General features: G+C 39.9%; 1 protein-coding gene across 6 annotated transcripts in view; it reads right to left on the reverse strand.

The window, feature by feature from the left end:
- PLXNB2 (plexin B2) overlaps positions 1–17,747 on the reverse strand; it is a 259,621-nt gene that overhangs the window by 45,752 nt on the left and 196,122 nt on the right. For all 6 annotated transcript variants that reach the window (XM_039383554.1, XM_027742588.2, XM_039383552.1 and 3 more), the window contains 5 exons: positions 14,732–14,824; positions 11,950–12,031; positions 5,901–6,073; positions 4,350–4,498; positions 1,301–1,409 (listed from right to left, as the gene is read on the reverse strand). In XM_039383554.1, coding sequence (XP_039239488.1) covers positions 1,301–1,409; positions 4,350–4,498; positions 5,901–6,073; positions 11,950–12,031; positions 14,732–14,824 — 606 coding nt within the window. The remainder of the gene's footprint in view (positions 1–1,300; positions 1,410–4,349; positions 4,499–5,900; positions 6,074–11,949; positions 12,032–14,731; positions 14,825–17,747) is intronic.

Consider the following 17,747-nt stretch of genomic DNA (forward strand, 5'->3'; position numbering starts at 1 on the left):
CATTTCAACACACTCCAGAACAACTTCATGTGCTTCCCATGTAAACCGTGGGAGAATCTTTACACACAGATGCATAGGAGAACTGGTGCAAAACATACCCAACACAACAGATTCATGTCAAAATCTCATTTCAAGTAAGGCTTACTGTCATAGCATCTGTCCTAGAGACCACAAACATACACATGGAAGATTATTTCATTGTTCTCCAGTTACGATGAATGAGATGGACAAATCATAACCTACATTTCCACAAAGGAACAGACGACATATTCAAGCAAAAAGGGTGGGAGGTTTTTTGCAGATGTATTACCAAAGAGAAGAGGTATTTGCTTGGAAATTACAGGAAACCCTCTTCTAGCCTGTTTTATGAAAACAAGAATATCCTCTTCTCAGTTAAATGTCATTCTTGACTTATTCCCACTGCATACTGCCAACTCTTTTCCTTACCCTCTCACAAGATATCAAGAATTAATGAGACACAAGTTTAAATAAGGGAGAAGATAAAAGCCTAACCTACCATTTATGTTTTATAGTTTTACAGTTTATAGGTGTAACTTTAAGTATCAATATGAGGACTGAGATTATTTAAACCTCTCAACTATCATAGGTTCTTATAAAGTTTAAAGACCTCATAGATACAGACAAAGATACCTGCTGCTAAAATCACAGGTTAGATCAGCTATAAGCTAGAGCCACACTTAGAGCAAAGCAATTAAGACAGAAATGAAATTCTCCTTCATAGCCACACTGAAAACAAAGCACATATGTTATATGAACACACATCATGCTGCCTGTGGCTCTGAGTGCCTTATTTTTTAATTAAATAAATTATTAAAGAAATTAATGTACCTTCATTACTTATTCTTCAGCTGCCCTGCATCCATTCTTCTCATTAAGAACATTGACTAGACTAAATATGATTAAAATACTGCACCGTGTGTCTAGAGAATACCTAATTTTTGCAGTGCTTTTTTTCCAATTCAGTAGTGACACTTAAGAGATATTATGTCACTATTGAATAAGTTTCTTACAGTTGCTTTTCTACCACATCTTTTTAACTTGAATGGCAGATATCATCCTGTTTTGAGATTCTGGACCTATTGATCAGCATAGATTTTTGGTACACCTTTTGTATACAGAAATGCTGAAATTAAGTGTTTTCTAACATTCTTGAAGGACAGTGCTATTGATCAAACAGTTTGTAAGACAAACAAAAGCGATTCTGTGCTTAATAGGTAAACTTCTAACGTAAGTCATACAGAAAGTATAAAACAGCTCTCCGTAAAAAAAATGCACTTACCTGGTATGTAAACAGCACTTCACTTGGTGATTTACCTAATTTTCCACTGATGTTAACTTCAATTTGACCTTGTTGTGGTTCATTCATTGGTCCAACTTGACACACAATCCTATCGAGAAGGAATGTAAGTTTATCTGCTAGAAGTACAGCTGCAATACCAATGCAGTGTATGTGAGCTACCACACACACTGCCAGCAAAAGCACTCACTTTGCTTTACCCTATACAGTGTTCTTGAACATTGCCTCAGATTCCCGGCAAAACCATCCAAGAATAGTTTGCTCATCTATCTAAAGGTTCAGAAAACTGAAACCTGAGAACTGTACACAGCAGCTAGTTTGGCAGCCTGTTAGTAGAGGTGCCTTCTACAGAAGGCTCAAATTCAGCCCGTAAGTCAAAGCTGAACCTCTCTAACCCAACACAAGGTTTACAGTGAACTTTGTGATGTTTAAAAAACCCAAGGGGCCCCCACCCGCTTGATGCAAGCATCAGATCATCAGCTATGTTAAAATTTTGTGTGTTTTAGCTGCTGATAATTTTGTTGTGTATCCTGCTATCTTTCAGCTTCAAAATGCTGCCTTTTCACACCTATGATCAAAATCCGTTCAGAATTACTGTTCTCTGAAAATAAATTTTCAGATAACACGCACAAAATCAGAGGTCAAGGAACACTGGGCAAAAAAACACTGCCTTAACTAACACTGCTGGTGAGTGATAGCTAGGATGTTTTAATTTTTATTTCAAACAGGTGAATGAAAGCATATAAAAGGCAATTAGGATTCGATGCACTTGAAAACTGGGACAAATGCTTAATGCAGAGCTGATAAAATAATTAGATAAAGAAGCATATAATGCTCGGAGCCTGTGCAGTCAGACAGTTTCATATAGGACACACCCTGAGGATCACTGCTCATTTCTGTCACTCCCTAATCTTCCCTAAGCAGTGCTTTAAAAAAAAATCTCAAAGCAGAAAAAAAATCCTCAACAACTCCAAATTACTGGGCATAATGTACTTAAATTGGGACTTATAATAAAAGGATTGTCAAGTCCCTCTGCAGATCACTACAGACTTTTTTTCGTGGGTACTGGCAAATGGACAAAATTCTCCAAATTCTTGCATGTCCTGGCATGTGTATGGCTGCCTGAGCCTGTTCCTCATCATCTCTCTACTGTATTCTTGGAAGTTTTATCTTCTTGTCAGGCAGAAACAGGAAACGGTTCCTTTGGAGGAATTTTTACCATATGTCAAGCTAGGGAAAGCAGTCAGGGGCCGGGGCAGGGGATGTGTGGGGGAAACACTGTAGCAGGGATTTTAATTGAGAAAAGCTCCTTCCTCTCCCCAGCGCTGGCATTGCCTCCCTTCCCCCACGTTACTAATGGAAAACTACAAAGAATGAGAACAGACTTCTGGAAGGCCAACAATTAAGTCACCGCAGAGCCAGAAAGCAGCCTAAGTGCCTTGAATCTTGCTGCTCATGGGAGCAACTGTCTTCTAAAAAGACTAGCTTTTTACCGAAGAAGGATAGAGGAGCAAGACAAGGCACTTATAATTGTTTTTTAATTTAACTATATAAAAAAAGGTAATAATAAAATACAAGAATGAAGGAAGATAAAGACAGCAAATTATAGATATGTTCTTGAAGATTTTTAATAACTTCTTTTTTAAGGCTTCCCTAATGGAGAACATCCTTCAAAACCCACTAATTTGTTGATAAATGACATGATGCAAGTTGCATTTGTTCTCACCCATTACTACACTGCCAGAACTTAGGAAACCAGTAATGTTGCTACGATACAAGGAACCAGTCATCTCAGTTTTGGCTCCTTTCCATGTATTTAAAAATATCAAAAAGCTTTAGAAAAAGCCAAGAGGCTGAGGAAATTCTTGTAAGACTATGCTGCAATTCAGTGCAGCTTTTGCAAACACTGAAAATAAGGAAAGGGAAAAGATGACTGTAAGAAAGTTTGTAATTCTATGGATAGTGAAGTACATGTAAATGTGGGATTGATGGCAATAAAATGGGAAGTAGTAAGAAATAAACAGCTATTCTTTACATTCTTCAGTCCTAGAGGCCTGAGAAGCTTCTAAATAACTGATAAACAAATTGACTAAAGTTAACCATTTTTCAAAAGCTAAAAAAAAAATCAGCTACATATCTTCAAAATCCCTTTCAAAACATGCCACAAGAATAGCAAAACGTTACTGTGTTACACTTTAAATTAATTAAAGGGAAAGAAAGCCAAAGTTTCAATTGAAGCTTTAAATATCAAAAGTGAATGAAAGAAAAATCCCACTGCCTAAAGTGTGTCATTACTCCTAATATTACTACTGAACCTTCATGCTATGCTTTTCATCAGCTAATATCAAAAGGGTATTTCCTTCTTGAAATTAGGTGCTTGATATAATCTGTAGCAAACACCTAGACATCCACCTAGAAGAATTTAGGCACTCTTTTAATTTTTGGCATGGCTTAAGAGTGTGACAAGCAATCTGCAAAACATCTACCAACCTGCTTGGGCAATTCAACATCCATGGACTTGTTGACACTGAGATGAAAATTAGTCATCTACAGCTAAACCTAAGCTCTATGTTCCCTCCTTGTCCCTATGAAAAAAACTTTGTGGATGGACTAAAACAGAAAGATTTAAGTTTTCTCTTGTTTTGCCTACTTTGCCATAAATCTTGTATGCTTGGTTTCACTGTGGTTCAGATTTAGCAAAGTTTTTAATGAATAGATGTACATGTAGAATGCCTTTAATTTAAAAACAAATAAATAGTCTTGATATATGTGCAGTAATACTTTATGAAAGCTTTTCAATCAAGTAAGGAAAAAAATTCAATCAGAAGCAGGATGGTAGTACACCATTGTAAATTTGTTGCTGTATTACAATCTATAACAATTTTAAATAAAGGCTCATAGGTTTCTATGAAATATTGCAGGTATATCACACTAGTTCTTTCTTCTACTGGTAACCTTTTGAAACCACAAGAAGATCATCCAGAACTTCCTTTTTTCTTCTAAAATCTTGTAAAAAGTTTCCATCAATTACCTTGTGGAAACAGAGTAGAACTCCTCTTTGAAAAGACATTCCTTGTTTGCCACCGTTATACTTTTTACATCTTCTGCTTTTATTCCCAAATTAGATCCCATTATGGTCAAAAGAATTCCACCACTTAGTGGTCCAGTTTTTGGCTCAATCTGTGTTTGCATGAAGGAAAGTTAAAAAAAAAAGCAAAATTAAATACTGCAGTGACCATGTTGCTCTTCCATATTATTTAAAGCTACTTTAACTTACCCACACTTGAAATGTAGATGTTTCTTGTAGGACCCACACAAAAACACGCTACGTAACTTTTTTAGGTTAATTAATCATCTGGTTAGCTCAGAACCCATATTCATCAGCTGCAGATTTCACATCTCCTGTGGCAGACTGCTTTGTACAAAACTCTTGCCTCCGGTTTATTCTGATTTAAGTTTGCTTCCTCCACTAAAGCACCATGATTTTGAAAAGCAAATGGATTGCGTTCCTTTCACAGTCCTTCCATGGAGCTTTTCCAGCATTTTTTTGCCATTATTTTCTCCCTTTAGGTTCACTTCCTAACACACAGTGCTGCCCCAAATAGTGTCTTCAAAAGTTCCTCTAGTCCCCTGATCTTCCTTACTGCATCTCATGGTAGAGTGCTGCAGTACATGGGCTGATGCTAACTGAGTAATTTGCAAATAAAATGAGGACAGAGACGATTCTGCAGTTGCAGTGGACTCCTCAGACTGAAATATGGCCCAAACAGGCACTTGAAATCAGAATGTTTGTTGGGAGACTAACCTGCTTTCATATGTAATACTTGGAGCACCTCCAGCAGGACCTTTTCGGGTCTTCACCTTTGGAGGGCTGCCAGTATACCATCAAGAAGAGGGAGGTTGCACTTTAACATCTGGTCCATCAAAATCAGTTTCTTAGGTCTAAGCAAGTCTGAGCACAGAGACATGGCTGCCTCTGGCTGCTGGTCCACCAAGGTGGACAACACTCTTCCCTCACCCTGGGTGAATGCTCCAGTCGCAGATTGAGTCAGGGGTGCACATTTGGCCTGTCTGACTTCTCAAATCCTACAGTCTTGGGTTTGATTCTGATGTGGACTGGAAAATATCACTGACACCTGGAAAACACTGTGATGCAGAAACAACCTGCTCCCTTATTAAATACTATTTTAAAGTCTAGCTTGAAGCCTGTAAATGAGCCTGTTAAACGTCTGTAGTTGCAGGAGCAGTAAACCTCTCTTACAGACTTATTGCAGGTATAAAGGACTTTGGGGGAGAAAAAACTTATGCTAATTCCTGAGAATCAAGTGCCACATTTTAAGTGTACACTGCTAGCCTGGCTTCTGGCACAGTGAGGACAAGGCTTGAAAAACAAGGAGTCTCAAAGACTCCATTCAGTCTCTTATTTTGAGTCTTTACAAATCTCTCGCACACATCACTATTGACATTATTTCCTTTCAGCTATTTCAGAGGCTAGAAAAAAACCTGCCTTTCAGTATGAGCTTGCTTGGATGCTTTCTCCTGAAAAATATTCCCGGTAGGGAGAGAAAAAAAGCAATCTTACGCGAGTGATTTCTGGAGGAGGACATGTGTTGGTGGGAGGAGCATGACAGAGTTTTTCATAAACGCACTTGCTGGGCTTCCCCTCTTCTTCACACCAGACACACCTATAGTCGTGATGGGCAGCGAGGCACAAGCTGCAGTCGCTTCGTCCATAAGAGCAGTTGTACAGAGTCACTGAAAGATGAACGATAAATGCACTTAGCATTTCCCACTGTTTTAAGGACACTCAGTGTGCTTTAAGAAGGAAATCTAACTTCGTGTACAAAGTTCAGTGGAGTTGTGAGTGATATGCATATTCTGTCCTTAACTCTGAATCATGTTGAGAGAACATAATTTTTCCATCTGTGGAAAAACATGAAATCTATCCATGTGCAGATTATGAATAAACTATCAAGTAGAACCCAAATATATTTTTGTCACTCAGGCACTGTCAAAACATTCAAGTACAAAGTCCTTACTTTGACCAATGTCAATAACTCATACAACTGTTCAAAGATTAGTTCAAAAATCAGATCCTCCTGGAGCACCACTAGTCAGATGTGGAAGGGTCTAGACTCTGCATGGGTGTCAGTAGGGACAGACATCAGGTGGCATGGGACCTCTGCCAGTTGCAGATTTAAAGGAAAAGACCTGCCTCTGTAGGCTGTTTCAAGGATGTTTGGGACTTTCCATAATCATCACTAAGGTCTGAACTAAACAGAATGTTAACACTAAATGAAGTGTTATCCTTTGTTCAAGTTAATACCTCTTCATTTCTCCATTCTTCTCTATTTTCTTGCTTTTGTTTTCCCTTTTGTCTTGAAATGTCATCCTGATGTATGCCTTATTCCTTCTGTAGTGGGGTTTAGTTTTAGCTTTTCTGAGCCAAGAAATCATGTCTGACAGTCATGCCTCTCTTACTGATGAACGACTCACCAACTCTCCCAGACACTAAGCTTGTTTTGGCCCCCATCAATCTCTAGCATGAAGCAGTCATTGAATAAAACTAATTTTCCCAAATAGATGCAAAGCCTTGAGACATAGTTGGGTGGTTCAGCACCATACGGAGACCCTGGGCTTGCAAAAAAACATACGGAGATGCACTTGAGAACTAGCGCAGAAGAAAATGGACTGAAAAGATGCCACACGTTTCTCTAGGGGAAGTGTGCAAGTTGCACAGACTACCCAGTGTGTGAGTGCTGTCTTCCCTGGAAAAGCGAGATGAATATTGTAAAGAGGAAAACTTCTTTTTTGTTTTTTTCTGCTCCTTTTTTCCTTGCTTCTCTCTACTCTTTGCTGCTCTACTTTTCTGGCCACACAGCCTCTCACACTCTGCTACTGAGGCTCTGGCACTTGTTGAGTCTTGTAAATCAACTTAACTTACCAGAACAGCAGAATATATCTAGGTTTCCTCCTGTGCTCTTTCAAGAGTTAAATGTGCTTACAGATGGGAATGGCACTGTCGTGGTTTAACTGCAGCTGGCAAACAGGTACCATGCAGCCACTTGCTCACTCCCCCAACAACGGGATTGGGGAAAGAATTGGAAGGGTAAAAGGTAGAAAATTTGTGAGTTGAGATAAAGACAGTTCAATAGGGAAAGAAAAAGCCACACACACAAGCAAAGAAAAACAAAGAATTAATTCACTGCTTCTCATGGACAGGCAAGTGTTCAGCCATCCCCAAGAGAGCAGGGCCCCATCTCATGTAACAGTCACAGGAAGAGAAAGACGAATACCATCACTTCAAATGTCCCACCCTTCCTCCTTCCCCCCAGCTTTATACACTGAGCGTGATGCCATACAGTATGGAATATCCCTTTGGTCAGTTTGGGTCACCTGTTCCACTTGTGTCTCCTCTCAACCTCCCACACCCCCCCAACTTCCTTGCCAGTGTGGCAGCATGAAAAGCAAAAAACGCCTTGGATTTGTGTAAGCACTGGTCAGCAACAACAAAAACATCTCTATGTCATCATAGATGTGTACATATCATGTACTGTGTTCAGTACAAATCCAAAACAGCCCCGTACTAACCACTGTGAAGAACACTAACTATGCCAGCTGAAAACAGCACAGGGGTGTACAAGACAGAAACTCAACATCTCCCTTTTCCAGTAGTGATGAGCTGGTTTATGTGCTCATTATGTCTGATGAAACCTTAGTGACACTGGTTGTTTTTCAAAGGAAGTTCATCCTTGAAGATGCAGGAAATAAAGGAAAGTAAACAGACGTGGACAAGGGTAATTCCCTTTGAGATTGCATATGGTAAAGGCCATTAAAAATGTCTATTTAAAGAAAGCTTTTGTTCTCAGAGGAGCAGGACACCAGAAGAGAGACTGGCAAAGCCACCTTCCAGTCACTAACATTTTCAATGCACTTCATACCTTCCTAGATAACAGCAACAGCAGTAGCTTTTAAAATCTAATTCCAGGAGACTACCATGTCAGATTTCAGAAATGAAAAAGTAAAATGAGAATGCTATTTTTTCAGCAGTGGCCTCATTCCCCTGCGAGGCATGAACAATATTGCAGATGCCCAAATCTTGGCTACTGTCTCTCTGCCACTTGCAGGAGAGCATGTAATCTCATACAGGCAGTTTTTCTCTAAACGCTATGTATTTTAAACCCTCAGCATTCTGTTTCACAACCAGTCTTTAATATAATAACAGGTTTTTATTCTTTCCCTTACGCTGAAGAGTTGATGCAATGATAAAGCCTGGTTTTAGCCCTTCCTACCTCTAATCAGCATATCCACTTGATTTCAAGTAACTTTACCAGCACAAATTCAGTTGAGAGTCATTGGAGGTGTATGCAAAACTAAAGGACTTTGCTATTTGTAACAATGAAAAATGAAAGAGCATACATTTGATTCAATCTCTATCTTGAATTTCCAAGGAATTGCACAAAGCAGGAGTAGCATAATTTGCTTCATAGACTGAGCACATTGATATGTCACTGAACAACAAACAATATTTCCAACAGTTTGTTTGTCAGCTATCCACTCTGTATGTTGGATGTAAACGTAGTGCTGTGGAAAAGCACCAGTATGACAGCCCTGGTATGTTGCTGTTTGCTTTTATAAGCAGAAGAGACAATGTGGACAGTGGCAAGGAAAAGTCTCCTCACATCTGTGCTGTGAATTGCTTTTGTGGGAACCAGATTCCTTTCTTATTCCAGCTCTCTGAAAGGTTGCTACTGCACAGACACTTGAAAAGGTAATATTGTCAAACAAATCTTCCCCTTGACTTCCTAAACACAGCACTTCTCACCCACACCGCCACATGGCCACCAGGTACAGCATGGGAATATATTTACTTTGTTATCCTTTGTTGGCTGGACAGGGATTCTTATCGCATCCCTCAGTAAACAATGTCAGCACTGCAATGTTATGACATCCCTCACATCCAGTTGCATAAATGCAATGGAGAAAGCCATGGCCTTAAAGTATTAACCACTCCCCCTGTTCACTGAATAGCTCATTAAATGTACCAGCAGCAGGCCACTCATTAGATTCAGACTCTTATCCATCACCTTGAGATACCAGCTGTGATATCATTGATAAAAAGGACAAAGGATAAAAGGGATATATTGGATTTCATACTGTTCAGAACCCCTGATGGCTTGAGATGTAAAAACGCTATCATAACTTAGTATTCACTAAGTGTTGTACAAAGAAAGGGTTCTTTCACTGGCAGGTTCAAAGGTGCTTCTCAGCAGCAACCATATACCCAAAGCCAGTTCCTTTCAAGATGCATAAAAACACATTACACTGTGGATTTCATATTGCAAGAAAGTCTAAAAGACAGAGAGAATTTGGATTTAAAAAAATCTCTTTTATAATAAGAAGAGACATTTTCTGATAATTTTTCAATTCCCCTCTTGCAAGGGTTCTATATTTCAATCTGAATGATAATATTTCCTTAATAATTTAAGTACTTTTTGGGGGATTTTATGTTTTTCCCAGACTTAAAAAAAGATGTTGGGAATATTTGGTCAAAATTTTGCAGCTTTAAAAATGACAGCTTCTGGAATGGAAATTAAGACAGTGGGAGTCTGTAATATGACCTCCCTGTAACATTCATGCCAGATCCTCTTTTAAGTGCTTTTAACACTGCACACAGAGACATAAGGAAAATCTTCTAAAAACGTAGTTCTATACTGCCAACAAGAAAGGGAATAAATTTAAATATTGTACAGCTGGAGAAATAGGGTCTGAAGATTCAATCTGCAGAGGAAATTACTTGGGGTATTTAGTATTAGTTTTCCTGATGTTGACTGATCACACAAGTAACAAGTGTGTTGCCTTATAGTTTTTGCAATATTCTGCCTTAAACTTCAGTCCAAAGGACAGTAAGGTAGGTCTTAGCTCCTAGATTTCTTCCACTGATTTTGAAGGAGCTTTCTTACTTCAGCTCAGGACTAGACTCACAGACATAATTGCTTCATTGTTGTATGTTGAAAGAAACAAAGGAATTTATATTTATAAAGAAATTTTTATCAGATACCCAGTCCTTAAGCTATAATTTTTTTTCATATAAATAAATGAATAAAATAATGAGCTGAAAGCACACAATGTTTCTGTGTATTGCCAGCAGACATAGAGACTGCAGAACCTGTCTAAGCTGAGACACAGTTAAAAGTTGAGATTTCAGCTTTTCACTTTCAGGTGAAGTCCGTATAAGCAGCAGTGAAAATGATCCCTATTTTATGAGGAAAGTGCCTTGAGAAAGGGAAATGGTAATTGAAAAAAATAGTAATCAAACTACTTAAGTAAGTTTGAACTGTGAAGCTTTGTTATTAGCACTGCCCTTCAGAGCAAAAGCAATCTCAAAATTCATAGAATCATAGAATTGTAGAATCATAGAAGAATTTGGGTTGGAAGAGAGCTTTAAAGGTCATCTATTTAAATCCCTGCAATGAGCAGGGACATCTTCAACTAGATCAAATGCTTTTTTGAGATTGTCCTGTGTACAGCCAGGAGCCAGACTCGATGATCTTTGTGGGTCCCTTCCAACTCAAGATATTCTGTGATTCTATGATTCTACTCAGAGCCCGGTTCAGCCTAACTTCCAGTGTTTCCAGGTATGAGGCATCTATCACTTCTCTGGTATCCAAAACATAGTCCCATACTAGCCACTGTGAAGAAAACTAACTCTATCTCAGTTGAAACCAGCACAGCAACCTGTACCAGTGTTTCACTACTCTCACTGTAAAAACCTTCTTCCTTATATCTAATTTAAATCTACCTTCTTTCAGTGTAAAACCATTACCCTTTGTCCTATCGCAACAGTCCCTGCAAAGAGTTTGTCCCTATCCTTTTTATAAACCCCTTTTAAGTACTGAAAGGTTGCAATAAGGTCTCCCCAGAGCCTTCTCTTTTCCAGGCTGAACGAACCCAATTCTTTCAGCCTTTTCTCATGGGAAAGGTGCTCCAGCCCTCTGATCGTCTCTGTGGCCTTCCCTCCTCTGTATTAATTCCAACACGTCCAAGTCCTTCTTATACTGTGGGCCAAGAGCTGGATGCCCTATTCCAGGTAGGATCTCATGAGAGCGGAGTAGAGGAGAGAATAATTTCCCTTGACCTGCTGGTCACATTTCTTTTGATCCAGTCCAGGATATGATTGGCTTTCTGGGCTGCAAATGCACATTGCTGGGTCATGTCCAGCTTTTCACACCCAAGTCCTTCTCTGCAGGACTGCTCTCAACCCCTTCATATCCCAGCTGTATTTGTGGCTGGGATTCTCCAAACCCATGTGCAGGACCTTACACTTGGCCTTGTTGAACTTCATGAGGTTCACAAGGGCCTATCTCTTCAGCCTGTCAAGGTCCCTCTGGATGGCATCCCTTCCCTCCAGTGTGTCAACTGCACCACATAGCTTGGTGTCATCAGCAAACTTGCTGACAACACTGATGTTTGATGCATTACTTTAGTATTAATCACTTTTGATCTGTCAGATTTGTTTCAACCACACGAGTAAAACCTACAAACATTCTTATTCATGATTCCAAATTATGAAGGAATAGATTTCTGTTTACTGTAATTAACCTCCCTTTAATCCCATATTTCATACTTACCCATCAGTTTGCTGTCAATCTTCACCTTATCTGTTCTTATAGATAAGTTAAGTTGTAGAGTCTCATTTGCACTATAGGAGAACTGGAAAAGATGACAAAATAGAGATATTTATACCTTCATTTGGCAAGGTTGATTTCATGCATTTTCTATGATTCTCAGTAATCAGAGCTGTGAAGATTTTAGAAATTCTCTCAAGCCTTATGGACTTTTCTTCATCTTGGCCAAATACATTCATAGAAAAATGTTTTAATGAACCTAATCGTTCACAATCAGAATTTTCAAGTACCAAGGGACAGCAATATCTGAATACTCGCTTATCATTAATTTAATTTACACTTGGTTATAAGTATCAAAGCAGCAAAAGTACTGTTCAGATGCAGTAAGTATAGCTGCTGACCCTGCTGAGTTCTCCCTTCCCACACCATCTGGCCCCATTACTTTTGTGGGCACAGCAGACTCGCACCACATGGAGAGGAAATCTCTCACATCTTTTGCAGTGCAACCTCCTCATTTTACAGCCAAATCACAAGGTTCACGTGTTCCAAGACATGAGCTTGTGCTCATGTTGAAAGACAGCAGCAGTAACAATTACTGGGAAGGAAAAAGAGCAAAGAAAAATTCAGAGGCTTATAAAGCAAATGCTTTGTGCTAGGCACAAATAACACATGAATGTTCATCAGTTCTTAAAACTACTGTTAGTGAGCTCATAAGACATAAAGTTTAAAGTCAGCATTACATTTGTGAGTCAAACTTTGAGCTTAGAAAATAGACTATTTTTAAAATACTATATCCTTTCTCAGTAAAATAAACCAAAGTGAAAGAAGCATAACTATTTGTGAGAGACTGAAATCATTAGTGGTTTAAACATCGTTAAAATCACTGAAAGACTTTTGTCCACTGTAGCAAACTGTGCAAAGAAGCAACTGCTCACCAAAGCCCCCGCCTACCCAAATATGCCTACTAATTTGGACTGTGACTGGAAGCTGAGATAAGATAAAGGTGATATTATTGTCCAATTATCTCAGGAAAAAAACAAGTATCCACAAGTGTGAGACACTGGAATGCTAATGATTCAAGTAATCAAGGTGCAAGCCTTCTGAGCGTGTGCACACCCACCACCTCAGGCTACAAGCTGGGTGTTGAACAAGATAAGGAAAGAGGTAAATCCTCTGACGTGGGGTAGTGTTTCTTTGTCCTTACACAAATGACTCAGATGTGGTAACTCCCCTCTGGGAAGTACCAAACATTCATGTGAAGCCTCAAGGTATTCATCTCTGCTGATGGGCCATAATTGACTCAACTGCACTGATGTAACAGGCAACTGTAACATCTTACAAGGTGTAAAAGGCTCATGAAATGTCATGTGATCCAGTATTATATCATCCTCTGTAAAATTTCCCATGCCAGGGGAAATTTTACCTAGCACTGGGGGCATTTCTACCTAGCCTAAGCATAAGAACCACCCCCCCCCAGGGATCCCTCACTGCCCTGGGTTTCCTGTGACAGATTCAGACTGCAAACATCACTTTGACAAGACTGGGACTCTCACCACTGAAAAGACCACAAGAAGAAGAACGGGATGCCATTGGAGTCCACAGAGTGGTGATATTTTTTCTACTTAATCTGTCTCTCTGTCACACTCTCTCCCTCCTGTTGAACCTTCTCTTTTCCCTATTTCTTTGTATCTCTCTCTGCCTAACATTTACTACTAAATAAAAATCCATACTACTGATTTGGGGACATGGTCTCCTTTGCATCTTAATTCAGGCAGAGGCATCTCTCTAACAATTTTAATAACCAAATCATAACACTACTAAGTAGCCAAACAACAGCATGCTGTTACCATTCTTACCACTCCCATTTTTACAGATGCAAAATGGGAAAGATAATGAATTGGGATGTGGAGAGAGAGAGCACTGAAATTCTTGTATTTTCACAGAATTACAGAATATGCTAAGTTGGAAGGGACCCACAAGGATCATCAAGTCCAACTCCTATCCCTGCACAGGATCATCCCCAAGAGTCACAACATGTGCCTGAGAGTATCATCCAAATGCTTCTTGAACTCTGCCAGGCTTGGTGCTGTGACCACTTCTCTGGGGAGCCTGTTCCAACTACCCTCTGGGAGAAGAACCTTTTTCTAATATCCAACCTAAACCTCCCCTGACACAACTTCAGGCCATTCCCTCAGGTCCTGTCACAGGTCAACACAGAGAAGAGAGCAGTGCCTGCCTCTCCTCTTCCCCTCATGAGGAAGTTGTAACTGCAATGAGATCTCCCCTCAGTCTCCTCTTCTCCAGGCTGAACAGACCAAGTGCACTCAGCCATTCCTCATACAGCTTCCCCTCAAGGCCCTTCACCATCTTCACTGCCCTCCTTTGGACACTCTCTAATAGTTTAATATTTTTTATATTGCAGTGACGAAAACTGAACACAATATTCAAGGTGAGGCTTCAATGATTTTACCAGATTGCATAAAATGTGAAGAATAAAACAATAGTGGTCTCAAATTCCTCCAGGGACAGTTCCATAAATCCATGGATTGCATACGTAGAGAAATGAAGGAGAAAGATTGAGGGTTTTGATGGGAGACCCCAGGAGCTCTGAGCTACAGCTGTTGCCTTTGACTACTACTGCCAAAGGAGAATCTCTATCAGAGGTGGCTTTCTTTTCTAAGGGAAACCCATATTACTTGTATAATTTTGGATACACGTGGCTACTAGAACAGTTTAGAAGAAGAACTGAGTATATTTGGTAGGTGAATCATATTTTTGCATTTACCTCTTTAGTCATGAATGAAAAATTTCCATTATCTGATTCATCAACAGGAGCTTCAAATTCAAATTGGCTGTTTCCAACCACAAATTTTTTACCCTATGGAAGAGAAAAGTTCAGTTTAGAATTTGTATAGCATCACCAAGCATAGTAAACATCACCAGGCAATATCCTGTTCAGCTATGGAAGTAATTAAGACCAAATGCAGTAGGCTAACCAGTTACAGTCATCTAAAACAGTGCTAGTGAAATACTGAGTCAGAGCAATCTGGTACTTTGATGCACTCCACCAACATTCATTCAGGGTGGACACAACGTGCAGTTCAAGAAAAGTAAGATCATATGTAGCACTCCATTTTAGGGAGCAATAAGAAAAAGCTAGGATATGTAAACACTGGATGGCTTCACACATCAGATGTGTTATTAACAGAGCTGTGTGAGTTCTGCTCTGTAGGGATTCTAGGCAAAGCAGTAATGCAAGAACTGCATGGGAAACAGGAATGAACATCTCTCAGCTCTTTCTGGCTTTCTCCTGCCTTACTATGACTCCCAATGTATTTTCACAGGAAAGTCTTTGATGGCAGCACCAGTTTAAGGGTATTCCTGCCTCCTAGACACTGTCTTTCCCTCTCTTGTCCTTAGATCCTAAATCCATTAATTACTGTCTTAAGGCTGAAGCACATACCGACCTTCACTGCACCAGCAAAACTCTCAGCTTGGCTGTTCTGTGATTCAGTCAAGGAACCGAGCTAGTTAAAAACCAAACACATCACCCCACAACACTGTTTCTGTTCTGGATCATTTTCCTGCCCACAGGATAGCTGTGCAAACAGCTTTGCCAGAAGAATCTTAGAAAGAAATGAGTAGCAAGGATATTTTCAGACAGCATTGTTGGTAAAGACTTATGAAATCAGATCTCACTGGGGTACAAGATAACCTTCGCCTTTATAAAATCATAGAATCATTTGGGTTGGGACCTTTAAAGATCATCTAGTCCAACACCCCTGACATAGGCGGGGACATCTTTCCCTAGACCAGGTTGCTGAAAGCCCCATCCAACCCGGTCTTGAACACTTCTAGGGGTGGGGTACCCACAACCTTCTTGGACAACCTGTTCCAGTCACTCATCACCCTCCTTGTAAAAGATTTCTTCCTTATATCCTATCCAACCCTACACTCTTTCAGTTTAAAAAATGTTACCCCTTTCCCTTTTCCTACAGGTCCTGGTAAAAAGTCTCTCTTCATCTTTCTTATAAGCCCCCTTTATATATTGAAAGTCCACAAGTGTCTCTCTGGAGCCTTCTTTTGTCCAGGCTGAATCACCTCAACTCTATCAGCTTTTCTTCATAGGATAAGCGCTCTAGCTCTCACCCAGCCCTCTGATCATTTCCATGTCTCTCCTTTGGACTTGCTGCAACAGGTCCATGTCTTTCCTGTACTGGGGACCCCAGAGCTGGAGTTTCAGGAGAGTGGGTAGGAGGAAGATAAATACCTCTCTTGACCTGCTGGCCACACTTCTTTTGATGCAGCCCAGGATACCATTGCTTTTTTTGGGCTGCAAGTGCATATTGCCAGCTCATATCTAATGTTTCATTCCTATGTCCTTCTCCACAAGGCTACTCTCAATCCATTTAACCCTCAGTCTGTACTGATATTGGGAATTACCCCGACCCAGGTGCAGAACCTTGTCAGTGGCCTTGCTGGACTTCATGAGAACTTCATTGTTGATGTAAAGAACTACTCCCTGTTTTTGATCAGAGCTGTCTGAATCTTGAAGCACATGGCAAAAAAATAATGGTTACTCAATTCCTCTTTTCTGCTCCAGGGGTTAAATACACTGTCTCCTATCATCCATGCCTTGTGCATGAGCATCACAGCATGTTTATTTGTAGCTAATTCTCTGATGCTGGAATCACAGGTAACTCATGGGTCACTAGATTTATCTAGTTAGTGCAGTGGCGAGCTTTCCTATTGCACCTTCACTGTGACAGGTTGGGCAGTAGATGTGAGCCCACCAAGGTTTGGGGCTGAGGAGGACAACATGTTCTAACCAGTTATAGGGCCTGACTCAAGACTTTGGTAGGTTTATGTTATAGAGGGGAACATAGTTTCTACTTCTTCCTTCTCAGAAGCTACATATAGAAAATAAGCTACTGACTGAGACTTGTTTGAAACTTTTACAGCTCATTCTTGCTTTACAGAAAACATCTACATACTCCAAGTTTTAAAGCACCTCCTTACAAATCCTTTTTTTTTTTTTTGAGGAATGTTGCCTTGTTTGTCCTACTCCACATATTTTAATATAACATCTGTTTTTCAAAAGTGTTCAAATTCTGTTGCTGTGTAAGGCTTTCCCACATGCTTAACAGCAGGCTCTGGGAGAGGAGGGGAGCTTCCATGTGTGTGACATCTGATACCTGCAGTGCATTGAAATCAGGAGTTGCTATACCAGGCTCTTGAGCAGAAGGCCACAGAGCTCACAGTCGGCAGTCTGGGTTCAAGATACATATAGCAAACACTAGGAAGCGGGTTTCACATCAGACACATGTGACAAAGACAAATCCAAATGGGAAATTACTTTTAACGAGAATCTTTGGTGAGCTAATAAGGTTATCTTGATGCTGGTACATCTGTCTCTCCTATTCTGCCAATCTTTCAAGGACTCAGCTGGAGAGTGTCTCAGAAATTGCATGCAATATGATTGATCAGTACTAAACTTTCCTCTCAACTGTCTATCCTGGATGAGGTTATTCCCAAATGAATGACAACAGCTTGGATTTACCTCTCCTTCCTACTGAAATTCTTTCAGAGGAAGGAGTGGCAGAAAAACAGTCAACAGCCTCTTCTGTTTTAATCTATTTCTCTCCAATGGAAGTCCTCACGAGGAGACTTATTCATTGTACTTTAAGCATTCAAAAGTTAGGAGGTGCATACAAAACGTGCAAGCTTATACTTCCTCCATCAGTTCTGCAATAGCAGTTTTTTAAGCCATTCACCTCTCCTACTCACTAAGTAGGCCTTTA

The sequence above is a fragment of the Pipra filicauda genome, unplaced genomic scaffold (genome assembly GCF_003945595.2).
Source record: "Pipra filicauda isolate LSUMZ 115617 unplaced genomic scaffold, ASM394559v2 scaffold113_size4260070_pilon, whole genome shotgun sequence".
Taxonomy (NCBI): domain Eukaryota; kingdom Metazoa; phylum Chordata; class Aves; order Passeriformes; family Pipridae; genus Pipra; species Pipra filicauda.